The sequence below is a fragment of the Spermophilus citellus genome (genome assembly GCF_964194105.1).
Source record: "Spermophilus citellus genome assembly, chromosome: 16".
Classification (NCBI taxonomy): Eukaryota; Metazoa; Chordata; class Mammalia; order Rodentia; family Sciuridae; genus Spermophilus; species Spermophilus citellus.
The window spans coordinates 32,592,147-32,613,277 of record NC_138196.1 but is presented as its reverse complement, the minus strand read 5'-3'; the positions used below and the strand labels follow the sequence as shown (position 1 = coordinate 32,613,277).

Here is a 21,131-nt window from a genome sequence, read left to right as displayed (position 1 = left end):
CTCCTTATGATCTTTCAAATAGTTTGACATTCCTTCCTTGTTTCTTCCTCTTTCTATTCCTATTCCACTCTTTCCTCTATCTCCTTCTACCAAACCAGTCAATTGGTACCTTAAGGGCTACTTTCTAGACTGTAACAAAGTACCTTACCCATCACACAAAATCAACATATTTTTGTTGAATGAGTAAATAGATAAATATATGAAAATCACTAAATATAGGGAAACCAGAATTAGGATCACATGTTAATGTTTTCCTAGCACATAGAGGAAGTGAGGTTAAAAAATAATAATAGGAAGGACTACTCATCCAGCCCATTAACAAGATAGCTTATGATGGTGTCAGTTTATATCAGGTTTACATATTGTGTACATTTTCATTTCTATATGCATGATACTGTCTTCAAAGTGAACACACATCTTCTCTGTCCACTTGCAAGCATGCATGCATATAACCACAACATGCACACACACAAACACACACACACACATCATGTGTGAATATGAGGAGTGACTCTATTTGCTAAGCTAAGGAATCCTGTGGCACAACACAATAGCCCGTTTATAGATCTTCTGATTCTTTCAAAAGAAGAAAGGCTCACATCTTCTCACTTGAGCTGTGTATGACACTTTGATATTCATGAAGTACTTTTTTATTAGATCTATTCTCAAAAAAAAAAAACCCTTAAAACTCTGAATGTGAAATCTTGAGTTGGATTTGATTGCTTAGTGAGGATGTGTAGCCAGCTCTGTTCAGCTACCAAAGTTTAGATTGCCCCTTTATTCCTTTGTCCCCCAAACCTTTTATATTCCTAACTAACAGTAATACCTGGGAGGTGGTAGTTGGGGTTCTTTTGGTTTCCCAGTTGTGAACATTTTTATCCACAGCCATAATCATGGAGAGTCTTACACTGTCATTGATATTTCTGACTCTCTAAGTACCAGACAAGGTGGATAAGCTGTGGTCAGCAGCGATGTAGCCTGAGGACCCAGTGTCTCATCTTGAAGTGATTTCAATTAGGTTTTATTTTTATTTCTTGAATCGTAAGTCTCTTTTAGATATAGAATATTCTGCAGTAATAGTACTTTCACATTCAGTTGAGTGGTGGTCAATTTTTGGAGAGATACTAAGGTGTAGGACTTTTCCCAGTTAGTGGGAAGAAGGAAAATCACAGCTTTTTAGTGGGGATTAATCTCAGTAACATTTTGGTCCAGCCCACTAGTTTATTTACTGCAATTCAATATGTATCTTTTAAGCATCTAATAAATGATAGTAATTGTACGGGTGCTAGGAGGAATCCACAGAGGAAAATACATGATCTCCATCCTAAAGAGATCCCCTCTGTTCTCTTACTATTTCTTCCCAATCTGATTCTGAAATGGGACAGTGTATAAAGGACATTTAAGATAATTTCCTGAAATTAATACATTGAAAGTATCTTGAAGAGTAAAAGATAATTACAATTCCTTTTCTCAACCATGAAACTAAGAGTTGTACCTTGAATATCTATAGATTCAGTGAAAAATAATTAATAATAATAGTTATTTATTATAACATGCCAATTTCTAGGTTCACTGATATTAGATTAATAACAACAAAAATAATAGCACTTAGAATTCTGTGATTTCTTTTCTTAAAATGGGAAAACAGTGTTACATGAATTTTTTTAGAAGATGGATATTGGTCTTCATTTGACTTAGAATTTCAGAGAAAATAATTATAGGCTACTCCTATTACAGTATTGTCAGAGTTGGAAGGAATCTTTGAGGAGATCTAAACCAACCTCTCTTATATTTCCTAATGAAAGTATTTCAGAGAGGAGATAGTTTTCTGTCCTTATTTCATCTTTCCTAGCCTCTTCCTATCAGGAGTACTATTCTGACCTTTTGTTGAATGTCTCTCAGCAGAGGGGACGATCCGCAGTGATCCGATATTGAGAGTGGCCATGATGGTCTCTGTGTCTACCAGAGTCTGGCTGCTCGATGGCTTAGATGAGGGTGCTAAGATAGCACACATGGAACATTTCTCTATGTTGAGTGCCTGTAGGTCTGCAGGATAGAGTGCAGATCCCTGATGAGAGAAAACCAGATTGAGAAGGAACTTTTCAGATGAAAGGATTTGATATCATGGCTCATGGTGGTGGGTTTTTGTGGATGATGTGATTTGCACACTCACATATCTCCAGCATCTACTGGCTTGATCTAAATACTTATTTACTTGATATATGACATGTTTATGCTAATCATTATTACCTTGTTGTGAATAGATTTAAAAGACCCTTCCCAGAGAGCAAGTTTGGATGAGATAAAAGCAGGCAGTGTGGAGAAAGTAAGAATTCATTTACATGACTTAGGTGGGAGAAGAGAAGTAGTGTATGGTGACAATGGTGAGAAAACATTAAGAGAAAGGAGAGGTTATGGATCTGAATGAAAATTTTGCATCATTGCAATCTTGCTAGTAACCCAGCCTATATGTATACTCTGGGTTAACTAGCAACATGGCAGTTACATCTTTCCTTTAGTGGACAAATAGGGAATGATCTAGTTCTATCTATCTTCAGGAAACATGGAATCTAATATTGGTAATACCATATACTAGCTGGATATGAGACTTCTAGTCATTTTCTTTTCTTCATCATATGAACTGAAGCAAGGGAGGTGGAACAGAGAACTTTGTGATTTTTTTTTGTTAAAAATGTTAATTTTTTTTAGTTGTAGTTGGACACAACACCTTCATTTCATTTATTTTTATGTTGTACTGAGGATGGAACCCAGGGCCTCACAAGTGCTAGATGAATGCTTTACCATTGAGCCACAACCCCTGCCCCTGTGATGTCTTTTTTAATAGAGCAAACGTAATTTGATTTTTGAGAGAAACCTTTTTGAAGTTTGAAAAACATTGCTTACATATTGCCAATATTATTTTAGAAAAATTCCAAATGCTTTGGCATACATAGTAGACTTTTTATCTAGGGAAATGGTAGCATACATTGGGATAAAACCCATGAGAGTAATGAAATAAATTGGAACTGCAATACCACATAAGCATCCTGTCTAAATGGATCCTGTCTTAGACTGTTTTCTGATGCTACAATACAATACCATAGACTGGGTAACTTATAAAGATAATTCTCATAATTCTAGAATATAGGAAATCCAAGATGGAAGACCTATATCCAGTGAAGCCCTTCTTGCTGCATCATATCATGGTGGAGGGCATCAAATGGCAAGAGTTCACACACCCACAAGAGAGGATGGAGCCAAACTTCATCTTTAATTAGGAACATATGCTCACAATAACTAATCTCACACCCATGACAACAGACTTAATCCATTCATGGGACAGAACCTTGCTAACATAATCATCAATTTAACGTCCCACCTATCAACACTGTTACAATGGCAATTAGATTTTAACATGAGTTTTGGAAGAATATTCAAATTACAGAAAATCTATATCTCAAAAATGTAAACCCAATTCCAACATTTCCTACACTTATAAGGGACTATGTAGCACAGTGTGTTCCATATAAGATGTCTCCAAAAAAGATGAGAAAGAGTGCAAAGACTATTGGCTTAGGTTTGGCCATTAAATCAATCTCAGAAATGCAGAGAAACTCTTCTTTGTATAAATACCATAAAATATGGTAGTTTGAGCAAAAACCCGGGAACCATGATGTCTACATATAAATTTTATTTTTTTAAATTGCTGTGTTATCTTCAGCAAGTTAGTTATTCTTTCCATACTTGAAGTTCAACATCATTAATATCTATCCCCTAGGGTCATTTTGAGGATTAAATGAATTAATACAGTTAAAAATAATTAGAACAGTTCTGGCCCTTGGTATGCAGAATACAATTGCAAACTGTTGTGTTATTAATTCTAGTATTATTATCATTATAAATATTCATTATTCCTTATATGATACTTACAGGCAGAATATATATATGAGGGAAATTCCGGAGAAATCGCCATTCTTTTTGCATGTAATCCAGAGACCCAAGGAACACAATGTCTTTCAGCTCCTGCCGGGTATAGTTGCTAGCTCTTAGGGGCATCACAAAGTTCCGAAGCCCCATCAGGGCTGTGTGGGCATCTCCAAATATGCACGCTATGATGTGGTCCCGAAAATCATGTTTTGACTTTTCAGATCGTTTCTAAGGATAAGCACACCAAAGTTGAGTATTTTCATAAACAAGATAAGAGTCCCTCAAGGAGAACACCTACTCTCATCCTGACTTGTCTAGGTACATCCACAGTGGTACCTTCATAAAGTTAATAGAGTTTTGAAAATTGCTTATAAAAATGCAACTTAGGCTTAAGTGGTGCAATTATAATTTGTGTCTTTTCTGTGAAATTACTTCTTATTTCACCTTTTTCTTCTTTTAGTTTTCTATCAACCTAGAGTGAATCAAGTAAAACTCAGATCAACATTAGTTTTCAAAATGTAAAACCACTGGGTCAAATAGGCAAAATATTTCTTAATTCTTATTATTTGTGTTTAGCCTCATATGTGCTATAGTCTGATTGTGAAAAGCTGAGATTCCAAATTCCATTGTCAAACTTAAGTCTGCTGGAGAGCCCTGAAAATTATATTAAGTTTGTAATATGTTGAGTCATTCAGTGGTTTTTCATACAGTTGTTTGAACCACGTGGAATTGCATTTTTGCAGGTCAAGAATGGTTGAGTATTGGCCATTTCATATGGCTCAACCTAATACATGGAACTGATTCAATAAACTTTCCTGAGTCAAGGAAATTCATCATGCCAAGCACCCAAAAGAAAGTTTACAAAAAAGCCATTTGATCCTAAACACGTCAATTATTAACATCACTTCTGTTTCTAAGACGAATATAATATAATTTGTAGGACATATATTGAGATTAGGGCTCCTCCTTCATAGAGACTCATTAAAAGCAAGTGTAAGTGAAAAATTGATATTCCTGTAGGATCCTTATTTTAGGCATCTGTCTAGTCTTTCAGGGAATGGGTGATGCCTCGTCTATAGTGTTGAGATGGAATGCAAAGTGCACTGGACATGAAGATGAAGACTCGACTAGGTATTCTGGCTCTATCCCTAGCCATGTGAATAAACAGTCACTTTAACTTCCCTGACCCTCAATTTCTTTATGTTTCAAATGGTAAAACATAAAAATAAACATTAATTTTGTTGCGGGAATTAAACAACATATTAAAAGCATCATGCTTGAGGGATTAACTGTTGTTTTGTAACTATGGATCCAATCTGAATGTTACTTGGACATTGGGAAGCTGGCAGAGAACAAGTTAAATGCATCTGAATTTCACATGTGAGCATGTTCTACATTCCTAGGCACATAAAGATGTACAATATTTCAAATGGATATGTCGTTCTTTATTATGCCTGTTGTGTTTAAGGTCAAATGACAAACTTCTACAAAACAGGGCTTGACAAAGTCTAACAGGATAAATAAGTAGCATCTGACATCTCCCCAATTAAAGCTGATCAGATTAGCAAATACTGGGAAATACTCTCTTTCTAAGGGGATCTTCTTGTGAGGGGAAATAAAACTATTTGTCTGGAGAGCTTTGCTAGAGAGTGATATGAATCTTAACCAAATCTATTAAATAATTGTCTGCAGTTAATCTGATTAGTTTTAACTTGAATAATGAAGCCTCTAATGGTATTTAATGTAACATGCCTGAAGTCCAACAATTACTCTTTTGAGGAGAACTAAACAATTAGAAACAAGATACATGGCGGAATGCATTTATGGGCACAGCTAGAGAGGCGATTTCTTTAACAAACTGTAGCACAAAACTGTCTCCCAATTAAGAAAGATGGTGGCTTTTGGGGGGAAGAAGAGGATGTAGCTTAAACTGAATATTTCCGCTTGATCCTTCTGCAAATAGAACCAAGTTTGAAGCTTTCTTAAAATTTGTAGTCTGGAAACTTTTCCCTTACAGATACAAGTTTTAAAACCCTTAGCATTTCTAAAACTAAAAGGCCTTCTACACTTAAAGGACTCAGTGGCTGCTCTGAGTGACCTATATTCCATATCAAGTTATCATAAGGGAAATATCTATCATTGGAAATTTGTGCTTAATAAATATGTTCTAATTAAATGTTATTTCTCTTTCTTGGTCTCTTGGCTGCCTTTATCAGAATTCGATTTCTTCACCTTTCTTTCTAAAGATTTGCCTCCCACTGCAAACATGTTTGGCTTCCTGCTCAACGGATGTTTATTTTGCATAGTTTAGAATAAGATCTAATTGCTAAAATGGTGTGTTTCAGCAACCCTAATAGTCTTCCAGTTGATATGACAGCTATGACAATTTGATACTTCTCTTTAAATGATTGATCATACTTTTTCAGAAATTGGAACATATTCTGTCAGGACATTGGCACTGAGCCACAAAGATGTTTGTGTTTATGTGAATGTGAGTAAGGAAAAAGAAACTAAACTACTTTTGGAAAGCAACAAAAAAATTATAATTATAAATTAGTCATAGAGAAGAAAATCATATAGGGTTCATACAGATGCAAACAATCATTTTTATTAGTTAAACGTATCAGTTACTTTTGTAGAGAAAAAAACTGAAATTATGCTTGAATTTTTAACTCTGGAAAATGGGAATAGATGGGGGATCCAGAAAACAGATGTAAGAGCCTGGGTTAGGATGCAAAGCTTCTTACAACTTGGTTGTTAGCATTTCAGTAAACTGATTAGTTTTTCTCCTTGAGAGGAGCAGGAGGGACAGAACCATATCTAATAGAATTTGCCCAGGTTGTATATAAGAAATACATATTTTGGCTAGTGTGTGTAATAGAAGCAGGGCCAGCTTCAAGAAAAAAAAGTATTCTAAAAGTAAAATTTCAAATCCAGTAATTTGGGGGAGATGTTTGTTTATTTTAAACAAAGGAATGACTGCATAATCCTTGTAAACGGTAGGTTTTCCTGGTGGATTTAAATGAATTAGATTTACTGGAAAAATCTCAAAGTTTCAGAAGAGCATTATTCTAAATAATTGAGTCAGCTAAAGTGTTAAAACAGGAGGTGCAGTTGAAGAAATCAAAGTGTTTCAAATCCCACCATATTATCCCCGCAGTCTTTGTCAAATGTCTCAGGGATTATATTGCATATCATTTCATTTTGCAAATTCACCATTTACAAAGGAAAATGACAGGTGCTTATAATCAGAAGAACGACATCCTGACATCCTTTACCCTGATGGATAGTGTATTTTATTTGATAGGTGGTGCAAGATCACCTACCAAAGTTACCATTTCCAAAGGGACTGCTTTGCACCAGTGAAACATGCCGGAGCCATCAAGTTTGTCAGATTCTTGCTCTGTATTGCCTAGAAGAGTCCTAAATATGGAGAATGAAAAGTTAGTTTGAGACCATCTGGGGCTCCAGTGTAAAGAGCCAAGTTGTGAAACTCATCAGAGCCTGGAGCAAAGTAGAGTCTGCCCAGACTACCTCATGGCTGAAGAAACACTAATTCCTAAAGGGGGGGAAATCCGGCTCTCTCTTTAGACATGCCTTAAAGGTATTATTTCTATTCTTAATTTTGTTACTATTATGATGCCACTATTGCTTGGCAGAAATCATGAGTGGTGTTGTTGGCACCTTGATCTAGAATTTAAAAGTCTGTAAGAGATTGAATTATGGGTAGCCCTTTTCCTTATTGTTTTTCTCCTGTCTTCTTTCTGTATTTTTTTCCTCATGGATCCCTATTGAAACTTCCCAATTTTCTAAATGTACTTTGCATTCTTTACAGCTTCCCTTATTGCCCTGCATTTGTCTAGGCTTTGCTCTGATCCTGATCTACTGTTGGAAAAGTCCTCCACCTGATAGCCCCACACTGCAGTTAGGCACAATACTGCTTTGCAGTATGTTCAGCCACTGAAACAATTTGATGATCTCTTGGAAAATCCCACTCAACTGCTAAGGAATGCACATGTGCTTATTAGAGAACAGGAAAAAAAAACAACTCTAGAATGTCAGAAAGTTTAGGGTATAGAATCGACCCAGATAGGCCAGATAAAACTAGGCTTAGGCTGCATAAGCAACCTCAAAATCTCAGGGGCCAAAACACAGCACAGGCTATTTCTCAGTGCACTGTATAGTTTATTCTGGGGAACAGGTGCCTTGGCTTCCCACAGTCACTCAGAGCCTTGGGATAACAAGAGGCTCTACCATCTTTTGGCCACATGCATCCTTCTTAGTGTAGTAGAAGTGGAAAACCAAGCCTAGGACTTTAATTGTTTTTGCAAAGTGACACATATAGTTTCTGCTCACATGGTGCCAGAACCAGTCACATGGTTCCTGTTAACTTTAAGGGGACTCGGGGACATGAGAAACAATTGCCATATTTGGTGAGCATTTCCATCTCTGCTGGAGACTTTAAGGACCTCCCCCCTCATTTTATAGATAAAAGGAAAGAGCTAACAAATAGTAAAACCAGCTCAGGAATATAATGCTGAGATCAAAGACACAAGTATTCACAATACCCGGTTCTCCTTTCCTTCCTGAGCAGTTATACGGAGGCACATGACAAGTTCTGTCCAGTGAAATGTAAAAAGGGATGACTGAGGTAGTGAAAAGCCCTCATGTGACTTTTCAGACTCTGTCCTAACCTGCTATAGAGAAGATCAGCCTGGGTGCGTGAGTGGTTTTGGGGAGTAGAACCTGTGCCTCTTTGACCTATGTTGGAGCCTTCGTCATGCTGAGCCCTCAGAGATCTCCTGCTTGCTAAGTAAGCACAAGTCCATCCTATACTGACACAAATACCTTTTCCCCAAATCATGTACCATATTCTATCAGTAGTTGGAAAAGTTTTGAGAGATTGTTTTCTGAAGTTTGAAAAAAAAAATCCCTTTTTGAGATTCACTCTACACTTTAGCATATGAAAGGTCCTCAAAAGTCATACAATGAAGAAACCCTTTAAAAATTGTATAATCCAGTGCTTCACAAATTTATCTAACAACAAAAACTCTTTTTACTTATCTACGTATTTATTTATTTACTCCTTTGATTAATTGATTTAATTATTTAAAAATATTTGTTACTAATTGCTGAAGTACCTTTTGGGACCTACCAATGACACTAAACCTTCAGCCCTGGAAATCAGTAGCTTATGACACCACTCTCCTGTGAGATTTTCCTGGACATCTTGGGAGAAATACAACCTAATGTCATCTGTGCTGGATGGAGTTTTAGGAGTTTTTCTGAGCACTAAAATGCCTAGATAGTCACATTTTTTCAGATAAAAGAGCTTATTCAAAGTTATAGAAGTTTCAGAGCAAAAGTCATGGGAGGGAGGGGGAACCTGAGCAGCAAAACCTGAGTAGGGAGGGTGGAGCTCTAGAGAAAAGTTTGGAAAAGCAGAGGGCAATTATTAAGGAGATCAGACAAGACCTTGATCAAATCCTTTGTCTACCTCTGCATTTAAGGCCTACTTATAAATGTAGTGGAGTTAGTAGGTTCTAGTCATTTAACCATCCAGAAGATGTAATGTAAGCCTCAAGTTCAGCTTGACTAAAATGGATTCTTTGTTCATTTGAATTAATATAATTGGTGGTTTAAATATCAATAATTCATGAGCCCCAGTACTGAATTTTAACTCCTATGGCTCTCTGAATGGTACTAGACAGAACCATGGTGGTGGCTTTATGCGGACCTTGTGAAAGGGTCTCACAAGGAAACACACTTAAGACCTGAATCTGGTTTTGATTTTTTTAACAGGATTTGGAGAACTGGCTGAATTACTTACTCAACAGAACCTTTTTCTCTCCACAAGTAACTTCTTAGACACTATCCCTCAGATTTCTGAAAATATGTGTTTACATAATGTTCCCAAGTTGGTTTTTTCCTGAATACTTTGAAAACATTCTGGAAATTTCTATTTTATCTTCATTGAAAGGGCTTCCTTTTTCTCTACTCTTTCCATTTGAGTTCACGGGGAATAATACTACTTTCCTTCTTGTTACCTTCTTCAGCTTTTTTTTCCATTTCTTTTAATCTCCACCCTCCCCCTACTCCCATGATGAAGAGTCCTTGGTCTGGCAATTAAATGCCCATTTTGAAAATGGGAGATGATGTCCCAAGAACACTCTAACTTGACTTGGAAGAGCAAATCAATCACCGTACACTATTCTATCATAATGAAAACATGATCTATGTACACAAGCTGTCACAAACATCTTTCTTCATTCTGATGTTATGGAAAACAGATATATGCCTTACAGGAAACACCTGTTGGAGACATGCATAAAAGAAAAGGCTGGAGGAGACCCATTTCATCTTAAAGGCATCCATCTGATGTCCTTGCCAAAGCAAAACTTAATGCAATTTCAGTCACTGTCCTTATCTAAAGTTCCCTTCTGCCATATGCTTTGTAAATGGCATGATGCTTGCAGAAATATATCTTCCCAAAGAGACCAAAAATCATCTCTATGAATCTGAGTCTGAGCAGTCTTAGAACTTGAGAACAAGGAATAGAATGTAAAAGTTGATGCAACTGAAGGGAAAAGTAGCTGTAGAACACCATCCAGGTAAAAAAGGAAAGGCCACATCCTGACCATTGACAGAAGTCTCCTGGGCGAGGGGCTTTGTGTGTGAGAGAGGCTGACTAAAAATGTGAGAGGAGTTATCTGAGATGGTCCTCAGAAGAATGTGCTTAGGATGAGAATGGTTCTAGGCGTGGTTCTCTGGTCACAAGATGTGCTTCTCATTGCTCAAGCTACAGTGTGGTACTTCTGCCTGGGAGCAGTCAGAAGGAACTTGAAACATTCTTGGAGTTCGGCCTCTGGCCTCCACCTTTGGAACTTGATAGGTCAAGTGTCCTGGGTGAGAATAATTCTCTCAGCAGTCTACTGTTGGATGCACTGTGCAACACATGATTGATACCTGCAGCTATATTTTTCCCCTTATGCCTGCCTTTTGGGGGGTTGTTTTGATAGACATGAAGCCAATGTCTTATGAGCTCATGTTTGCAGGTGCTCTAGCAAAGAAGATGTACTCTTTTCTCTATTTCTTTTTTCTGAAACCATTCTTGTCTTACATGTTCACAGCAACTTACCCTGCAAGAATCCTATCATGTAGGGGCTGGGGATGTGGCTCAAGTGGTAATGCGCTCGCCTGGCATGCATGCGGCCTGGGTTCGATCCTCAGTACCACATATAAACAAAGATGTTGTGTCCGCCAAAAACTAAAAAATACATATAAAAAATTCTCTCTCTCTCTACCGCTCTCTCTCGCTCTCTCTTTAAAAAAAAAAGAATCCTATCATGTAAAGAAAAATATAAGAAAAGGATCATATGCCTTTGGTTTCCAATTATGGCAACTGATGTGATCGGATTAAATCATGTTGCTTTTAAAGGTCTATTAAGATAATTGATTAGGCTTCATAGTGCCAGATCAGGCAGCATGATTTCCAAGAGTAAAAAATATGCTGTCATTATTTCCTCCACTTTGTATACTTGGATTATTCCTGAAAAAAAAATCTGATGATGATTGAAATCCTCTGCTGTTCACCATACCTAATAGAAAGTTCTGCCGCAGTCTTGGCTGGGCACAGAATCACGGGCCACTCAAGCAGGAACAAAACTTTATTTTTGAAAAAGCCGCCAATACTCCGTAGGCGCCGGCAAGCCAAACCCAGTCCTCCCACGCGGGCGTCTACCGGAACCGCTTGTCCCCCTGAACCGGGGGGCCCAGACCTCCCCCGGAATTTCCTCCTACTATCCTTCCCCAACCAATGGGAACTCTCCAGGAGTCCCGTAACATGAGTCCCGTAGCAGGCCAAGGTGAACAGCAGGAGCCCAATTTCCATATGAATGTAAATCTTAACATAATCATATCATCTCAGTGGCTAGCTGGCGTCACTTTACAAGCAAAGGTGCCATGCATCATATTATTTGCTTGTGGCTCCTAGCATCTGCCCCCTTCTGTTTAATTAACCAACAAGCAATGTGGCTAGGGACCGTGCCTGGTAGGTTGTCCAATTCAACATATGGTTCTTACCCGTCATGGGAGAACTGACCTTTAGGCGTCAGCTTCCTGTCTTAGGTTGAATCCACTGCAATCAGATCAACCCGTCACTGACTACCGGTCCAGCATTCAACCATGCTTGTGGATAGGCCTATGCACCAGTGGGGGGGTGAGGTTCTTGCCTCACCTCTGTTGGCCCCCAAATTTTGCCTTGGTGCCAGTGGGGGGGTGAGGTTCTTTGCCTCACCTCTGTTGGCCCCCAAATTTTAGACCATCACTAGTAGAAGGGAGGAGGATACAGAAATGCCACGACACCAAGCCAATTGATGGCTCCTTTGGAAAAATTGCGTCACTGGTGACACCATCAGCAAAGATATGCCAGCATTACCACAAAGTTCAAAATGTATCTACAGTTCCTTTTCCTTTTTTTGCAAGCCTCATTTTTTTGATGTTAGGAAATCCTAAATTAATGCCTATTTCACTTGAAATCCCTTAAAATATCATATATATATATATATATATATATATATATATATATATAGATAGATATTTTCATTCAATATATATTTTAATTCAAGGCTTGAATTATAAAATTAATAAGTTACATAAAGTCTGAGCAAAGGGAGGAAAGTCCTCTGGCCAAGTGTTGGAAAGGACAGGAGGAATGTATCTGGGTGTTCAGGAGTTTAAGTGACTTTCTTAGTTTAATATTTGAAAAATTCATTATAGCTCTCTCTTGAAAGTAAAGGTCAAGTTTCCACCAAAGGAAGAAGGGAAAATCTGGAGTCCCAGGGTGCCTTTGATGGTGCCGAGAATTTTGTATTTGGAAAGCTACAGTTGCCTTCTCTCTAATGACTTAGTATATACCCACAAGGCTATTCAGTCCATACTTGACTTACAAATACTCATTTATTGCCAGTAATGACTACCACCTTTTGTATTATGAAAAAAAATTACCTAAAATTTGGGAAAAAAGGGCATGTTATATAACCAGTGTTTCCCACTCTATCCTGCTCCAAGGTCTTGCACCCCCATTCCACATGATCATATACTTACACACACATTGTCAAATATCAGAATCTGAACCTAATCTTTAAGAACACAATATGATTTCATTTTTCTAAGTTTCATCTAGTTGCCACTTATTCATTACAAGACAGGTAAACTTGAGAGTTTTTTTTTAACATATAATTTTGTACAGTTCACACGCCCCGTGGACACACAGATGAGCCTGACAAAGGATTCTGTTAGCTCTGAGTAGCTTTCAGGACCCAGTGACTATAGGATAGGCTTGGAAAGGTAGTGAATGCTATCCATCTTCTCTGCAGAAAAGCCCTCTGTGCTTGCTTCCTCTTCCGTGACAGAGGTAAGCACAGACCAATCTCTCTGCCTCCTATCCAGCTTGACCATTATTCTTGCTGATATCCCTTTCCTGGGTAAATAGCAGAAAACCTGCCATGAAATGTCAAGGCACATGCCATGCATTGACAAGAGCCTAATTATTTCCAAGGTATCAAGCCCACTTGGTGGATTTCTGGAAAAACCTTAGGGAAAAAGAACCTAAGGAACCCTCTACCCACCACCTAGGGGTGATCAACTGTTTGGGTTCTGATTTGCTTGGGATGGGCGTTTCCTGGGATGTAAGACTTTCAGGGCTAAAACTGGTTGCTCTATTTCCAAAATGAGATACTGATTTGAAAAGCTCCCAGGGAGGGAAGAAGAGGCAGGAAGAACAAAACATTGAAACATTATACCCAGAAAAATCTTTCACACTTTGTCCAGAAAAACTTTCCACTCCTTTGCTGTTTATAAATTACTTTTGCTGGTGTTCAAAGGAGAAGAGGACAGCTAGGTGGCCAAAGTCCTGTTTTAAGACAATTGATTCTAGTGAATTATAATTCCCAACCTTCTTCTTATTTCTAATCTCTCCAGACTCTGCATATTTGAGGTCTTCATGGAGTCACTGAGGAATTATAAACTCTAATAGTAAAGACAGCAGATAAAATTTTTAAAAATCTGTAAATGGTATTTTTTAAAAGAGTTTATGAAAATTCAGGGTGTCAGTATATCCAATATAGTCTTATTTCAGTCTATAAAGGAGAACAGAAAATGCATTTTAGGGTAAAGCAAATCAGCTGTGAATGGTGTTCCATTTGCCTTTAACTGCTGCTTTACAGATGGAGTCTATCAAATCTATGGCCTCTGTTCTCAATGTTTACAATTTAAAATTTCCACAAAGAAATTTTCTCCACCCTCTTGCTTAAAAGTTAGACCCAAGGTCAGAGTGGTCCCAGCCCAGGTGAAGGCAGAAATGGGATGATGATTCCAGAAATGGATAGATAAACCCAAGTAGTTTGCACTGGAGCATCTCTCTATTAAGCTTTGCTTTATTTTTGATGAGTAAAAACTGACAGCTTTTCTGCAGAACATTTTCTGTGAAAATCTGCCAGTAGGTATCTCAAACTTAAATTGTTACCAGACAGAAGAGCAAAGAAAAGATAAAAAGCCAATTTCCCTCTTTTTTACCCATTCCCAGATGGACCCTCATTTTATGGATATTGCATTTGAGATTTTCTATGAGGTGAGGACAAATGAGACATGACCCTTGCAGCAGACATCTTTAGTAAAGACTAGAGTCTGTGTCCTGGGCAGGAAAGCCAGGTGCTCAGGGCATGTCTCACCTCTCATGAGAACCATTTCCTTAGCCAATATTTTCAGCATAAAGTTGTATATTTTAGATGCTCCTTCCCACACTCCACCACACTTTCCCCCAACAATTTCTAAATATCAAATTACATAGTAAATATACAGATTGATCTAAGTGAAAGATATCCCCACCCGCTCCCCATAAATAGTTTTAGGAATCAGGGTCTTCTTTGTACAACTGAATGGGAAATAAATAATTAAGTTATTGCTATGATACTATCAATTGTATAATACATCAATGATAAAAACACAAATCTTCGGCAAAAGGCTTTTTCTTTTTTTTTTTTTTTTTTGGAGGGGGGCTGTGGAGATGAGGAATGAGAGCATAAAATACCTGAAAAATCACCATACTTTTCATTGAATGGATACAGATTCCGAGCTTTTATGGGATTGGGCCCAGGTCAGAGATCAACATGACATAAATGCTTTTCTTACGCAGTGGGGTGAGAGGCTTGCCCTGGAAAATTAATAACAATAATATCCCCCGAAATAAATTAGGACTGAAAAATAAATGGTATCCATGTTACTGGCATGAGTGTGCATGTGTGCTTGCGTGTATATAGAAACAAGGGAGGGAGAGATGAGTATCAGATTGAAGGGTATAAACTCTGCAGAGGAAAGTAAAAATAATTCCAAGGTGCATGAACATTATGGATATTTTTTTTTTTCTAGAAACAAGAAGTAATTTGTGAAATTCTCTGCATCTATATCATTTAGCTTCTCTGAAATCCTTGTGACCAAATGTTGAAATGGAGATGAAATAGAGCGCTGGGGATTACGGATTCTTGGAAGCACTGGCAGGACCTAATGATGTGTTGAGGGCCGTGGACTTTTAAGATTTCCTCCCATCTGGAAGCAATCACTGGGGGGAAGAAGCCTGTTGAATATGGGTATCCTGAATGTTATAACATTTTACCTAGCACCTTGACCTGTCAAGGAGCAATGGGGATAATGGAGACAGAGGCCACTTGGGATCACTCATGATGTGGAACCCTCCTTCTGCTTGGTGTGCTACATGATGGCTATTTTAAAAATCTGACATGCCTTGATTAAAGATGAAAAGTTAGAATTAGGGGTCTGTGATGGGGCTGGGGAAGGTTGTGTTTTGCGGTCTCTAACAAGAATATTAAGATTGCGCTGTTCTTAAGGGATGAAAGGTGAGAGTTGGGGTATTTTAGTGGGAGGTAGTAGAGGATTTACAGGGTGAGATAGTCTTAATAAGGCAGGGAAGAGTATCTTACCTGGATGTTCCCTTATGTTTCAGTTCTTTAAAGGTAAACTGGAATAAGAGTGGTAAGAAAGAGAAGATTCCCCCGTTCTGTTTACTTGTAATTGAAATTATGTTACTAAAGCTCATTAAGTCCTCAGGTTTCCTTATGTGTGAATCTATAGGTGACATTATAATCTGAATTTCTTGAAGCTGAGGACTGTAGCATAAAGAAACATTATGCTACATCTCTTAAAACTCGAGATGGGACTCTTGGAAGACTTTATTTATTTATTTATTTATTTCCTTTGCAATATTGTTATTTTAGTTGTAGCCATGGGAAGATGTGGAGAGACAATGAATATGATTCTGGAAACTTTGTGGGAACTTTCCTACAATTTAATAATCAGCACCAAACACACATGCACAAACACAACTTTTGGCAATATAATTTCATTTTATGTTTGATATAAGTCATGAAACCTTTTTGCATGTTGATAAGTAAGGGTTTTCTGTTTGCTTGTTTTCTTTAGTACTAGGGATGTAACCAGGGCCTATTGCATGCTTGGCAAGCACTCTACCACTGAGATAAATCTGCAGGGATTTTTGACTCAGAACCTTCTTGCTATGTCTCACAGAAAGGGAAAAAAAAATCACTTCATGGCCTATCAGTAAGTCACCCAGCCAGCAGAAGTGCCTGTGTGTCCCTGTTTATTGGCCTTGTGGGCCAAGTGAAAGATCCAAAATTGTAGGCAACTCTTACACTACAATAAACTGGCATCTGTATAAGAGCTATCTAATACAAATATAAATAATATGTATCCTCCTGGGAATAAGTTTTTGACTGTTTCTTTTGTAAGTGCAATGCTTTTCAATCATCCCTTTTTTCCCATATCACAATATCTATGGGAATAGATTCCCAGTAATGTCTGAGCTCTTTTTACTCTAAGAAAGAGTAGAGAAATTACATGTCCTGTGAAGTCTTTCCCCAACCTCTTCCAACTGACTTTATCAATGGAACTGTCTTCCATTCAGGATTCCAGGGAAAAGGTCTAACAGTAACAGTATCAAAATTCTTAATGACCATTTTATTCTATTTTGATTCCTCTATTTTCTTTGTTTTTTTTTTTTCTGTTTGTTTTAATGGAAAAAATGGGATTACATAATTTAGGGTTAGTTGCTCTCAATATGGGCATTCCTTATTCACCCTGCTTTTCACAACTCTCCAACTATCTTTTAATCCAAACTTAAAACTTTTAATAATCATTTAAGATAAGGGTGATTGCCTTTGCCAAATTATCTTAAAATTAATCTTTACCTATTATTTTGAGATATTTGATGTAATACTGGTCAACTTAACTATTTAGAACAGGGTTGGTAATTTTTTTTCCTATAAATTGCCAAATAATACATATATTAAGCCCTGCATTTCAAGAGGCTACATTGGCATTATGTAGGTACTTATATAGCAAAATGGAAAATAAATTCCCACTGATAATATTCAAAATATAGTAATAATAGTTTTGTATTTGAAGCTTCCCAAACCCCATTATCATTATTGAGTTTTTGAGTAGCTCCCTGGAACCACCCACTCACAAAATTTATCCTTATTTAAACTGACATAGAGCTTCCTCAGTGGTAACAACCATTTTCCCTGGGACATTTTTCAAAAATAATCACCATAAAAAAATTCATAATTGCTGATACCTGATGCAGGGATATCAATGTGGCAAATAAGAGAATGAAAAAACTCATTAAAAGGAAAAGATGGAGACTAAGAAGCCCAAGGATAGTTGGAAAAATTTTGAAATACTAATTACAGGAATCTTTTTTAAAAAGTGTGCATCTGCAGAGCACATATGCCCAAGAAAGATCTAAGATGGACCTAATTAATCCCTTACCTCTGGCTGCCCTTGAAATTCTTCACCAACAATAAATAAAGGCTAAGGCAAAGATGTAAACCACTAGAATGGTGACAGGATTCCCTCGCATGCACAAAGAATCCAGTGTCAGAAAGAAACTTAATGGTTCAACATTTTAAAGTCTCAATGCAATCACAAAACCAAGTGAGTAGAGACTTAAATGTGAACACCTAAAAAAGAATACAGACTTTTGAGAATAAGTACAGGAAAATCAATAAAGAGTAGGAAAAATATAGCAACAGTAAACTCTGGGGTGAAAGAGGGAAGTAATTTCTAGATACCATGTTACATTATTTAAAAATGCCTGACTTCTAACAAGAAATTAGGAAACACAAAAATACAGTAGAGAGAAGGGAATGGGGGAAGTAGAAGGAATGGGAAAGGGGAAGTACTGGGGACTGATGTGGAGCAAATTATATTCCATGCTTGTATGATTATGTCAAAATGGCCCCCAGTATATGTGTAACTCTAATGCATTAATAAAAACATTAAAAAACAAAGGGTCCATACACAGGAAAAATAGTCAATAAAACTGTTCCAGTGAGGACCCATACCCTGGGTTTCTTAGACAAAGATTTTTAAGTAGCTATTATAAATATATTTAAATAACTTAAGGAAACTATCTAAAGACCTAAAGGAAACCATGAAAACAATATATTTCATCAAATATATAATGCCAGTAAAGAGATAGAACATAAGGGGGGGAATGGAAATTCTGGAGTTCAAAATATAATAACCCAAAATAAAATTTTAATAGAGGGGCTAAATAGCAGACTTCAGTGACAAAAGAAAGAATCCAGACTAAGAAATTAGGGTAAAAACTGAAGAAATGAACAGAGCTTTGAAAAACTGTGGAATATCACCTAGTGTACCAACACACACATTATGGGAGTTCCAAAAGAGAGATGAGAAAGGAGACAGGGGAAAAATTGAAGAGATGATGGCCAACAACTTCAAAAACTTAATGAGAACTTTGAGAAACATAAAAGAATTTCAAGCTTTATAATCTTAAATGAATTCACACCTGGGTACATCATAATTAAATGGTTGAACATGAACTAAAGAACCTTAAAAGCAGCTAATACAAAGCAATTCATCATCTACAAGAGATCTGTGAGGAGACTAGATTTCTTCTAGTCAGATTAATTAGATTTCTTCTCGTGAGAAACCACACGATCCAGAAGGAAATAGAAGAACATTCAAACAGTTCTGAAGGAAGAAAAAGATTGCCAGGAATTTAGCAAAATTTCATTTTAAAATGATGGTAGAATAAAACCCTCCCAGATAAACAAAAAGTGCCAGAATTGTTGCTAGTAGACCTCTACTACAAGTAATTCTAAAGAGAGTCCTTCAGGCTGAAATGAAAGAACAAGAAACATTAGCTTGAAACCCTATGAAGAAATAAAGAGTGCCAATAAAAGTAATTACATAGGAAAATCTGAAAGATAACACACACACAATGCATTCATTTTTGTGTTCTTTTATATGAATATAATTGCTATGTCTTTTTGGAGAATTGACCTCATTATCATTATGTAATGCCCCTTTTTTATCTATGACAATTTTTCTTGTTCTAAATTGTCTTTGGCTAAAATGAATGTAGGTAGCTTTCTTTTCAATTAGTGTTAGCATGGTTTATTTTTCCACCATAATTACATTTTAATCTATTTAAATCTTTATATTACAAGTGACTTTCTTGTGAAAAGCATATAATTGAGTTCTGCTTCTTTATCTACTCAGATAATAACTTTTATTTGTTATGTTTACACCATTCATATTGAAAATGATTGTTTATATAGTTGGAGTAATGTCTACCATGTTTTTAATTGGTTTCCTATTGCGTTTGTTCTTCATGTCTTCCTTTTCATTCTTTTTCCTACCTTCTCCAGTTTTAATTGAGCCTTCAGTATGATTATATTTCTCTTCTGCATATTATTTATATTTCCTTTTAAAAAACTTAGGATTTGCCTTGGGATTTTCAATATTTATTTATTTTTACCAAAACTAAGTCCACCTTAGAATAAGACTATACTACTTCATGTGTAGTATAGGTAGCTTATAACAAAGTATTCCTAATTATGTTCTCTCATCTATTACGACATTAAGGTACAGAGGTCCTTAGCTAGAGGTTTTATATTAATATGTCTAAGAGTTGCATTGTATTTGCTTGGTGTAGCTGTAGTTTTCAGAGGCTCTAAATATTCTCTAATATCATTATTTTCATCTCCTCTAATGTTAATGGGTCTCCATAAGAACTTCTTCTTGCACCTTACAGTTATTTCAACTACAATTCATTTGTGTTATATGGAACCCTTTTGATGTGGTGGTAATTGTGGAATAAATGAAGATTACATATTTTTATGATTAAGTTTTAGTTTTTTAGTGGTCCTGTGTCTTGGGGCTGCAACCTTCAAAAATCTATCTTATCCTATCTCCCAGATCCCATGTTCTCAGACTCCAGGTAAAACAGAAACATGGAGGGGCTAGATTCAAAGACATGCCATTTTTTACCCCAGGCCAGACCAGGCATGGAAGTCTGTCCTCTTGGAGAGTACGCTGTTGTAATGAAAAATCCTCTGTCTGATGTGTGAGGGGTAAAAATTTGCTCCCAGGATGTGGGATTTCTATTTACCTCACAGATTGTTTCTTTTCCTGAGAAAAAACTTTTTACTTTGAATCCATCCCATTTATTGATTCTTGTTTTTAATTCTTGTGCTATAGGAGTCTTATTAAGGAAGTTGGGGCCTAAACCCACATGATGAAGATTAGGGCCTACTTTTTCTTTTATTAGACACAGGGTCTCTGGTTTAATTCCTAGATCCTTGATTAACTTTGAGTTGAGTTTTGTGCATGGTGAGAGATAGGGGTTTAATTTTAGTTTGTTGCATATGGATTTCCAGTTTCCCCAGCACCATTTGTTGAATATGCTATCTTTTCTCCATTGCATGTTTTTGGCACCTTTGTCTAATATAATTGTAATTTTGTGGGTTACTCTCTGTGTCCTCTATTCTGTAGCATTGGTCTACCAGTCTGTTTTGGTGCCAATACCATGCTGTTTTAGTTAATGTTGCTCTGTAGTATAGTTTAAGGTGTGGTATAATGATGGCACCTGCTTCATTCTTCCTGCTAAGGATTGATTTAGCTATTCTGGATCTCTTATTTTTCCAGATGAATTTCATGATTGCTTTTTCTATTTCTATGAGAAATGTCATTGGGATTTTGATTGGAATTGCATTAGATCTGTACAGTGCTTTTGGTAGTACGGTCTAGGGTATATAAAGAACTCAAAAACTGTGCACCCAAAAAACAAATAACCCAAT

General features: G+C 36.9%; 1 protein-coding gene across 1 annotated transcript in view; it reads right to left on the bottom strand.

The window, feature by feature from the left end:
• KCNU1 (potassium calcium-activated channel subfamily U member 1) overlaps positions 1-21,131 on the bottom strand; it is a gene marked incomplete at its 5' end in the record, with an annotated part of 157,746 nt that overhangs the window by 21,364 nt on the left and 115,251 nt on the right. Inside the window, 3 exons of the mRNA XM_081269492.1 lie at positions 1,882-2,068; positions 3,931-4,155; positions 7,254-7,350. Of these exons, the coding sequence (XP_081125618.1) occupies positions 1,882-2,068; positions 3,931-4,155; positions 7,254-7,350 (509 nt within the window). The remainder of the gene's footprint in view (positions 1-1,881; positions 2,069-3,930; positions 4,156-7,253; positions 7,351-21,131) is intronic.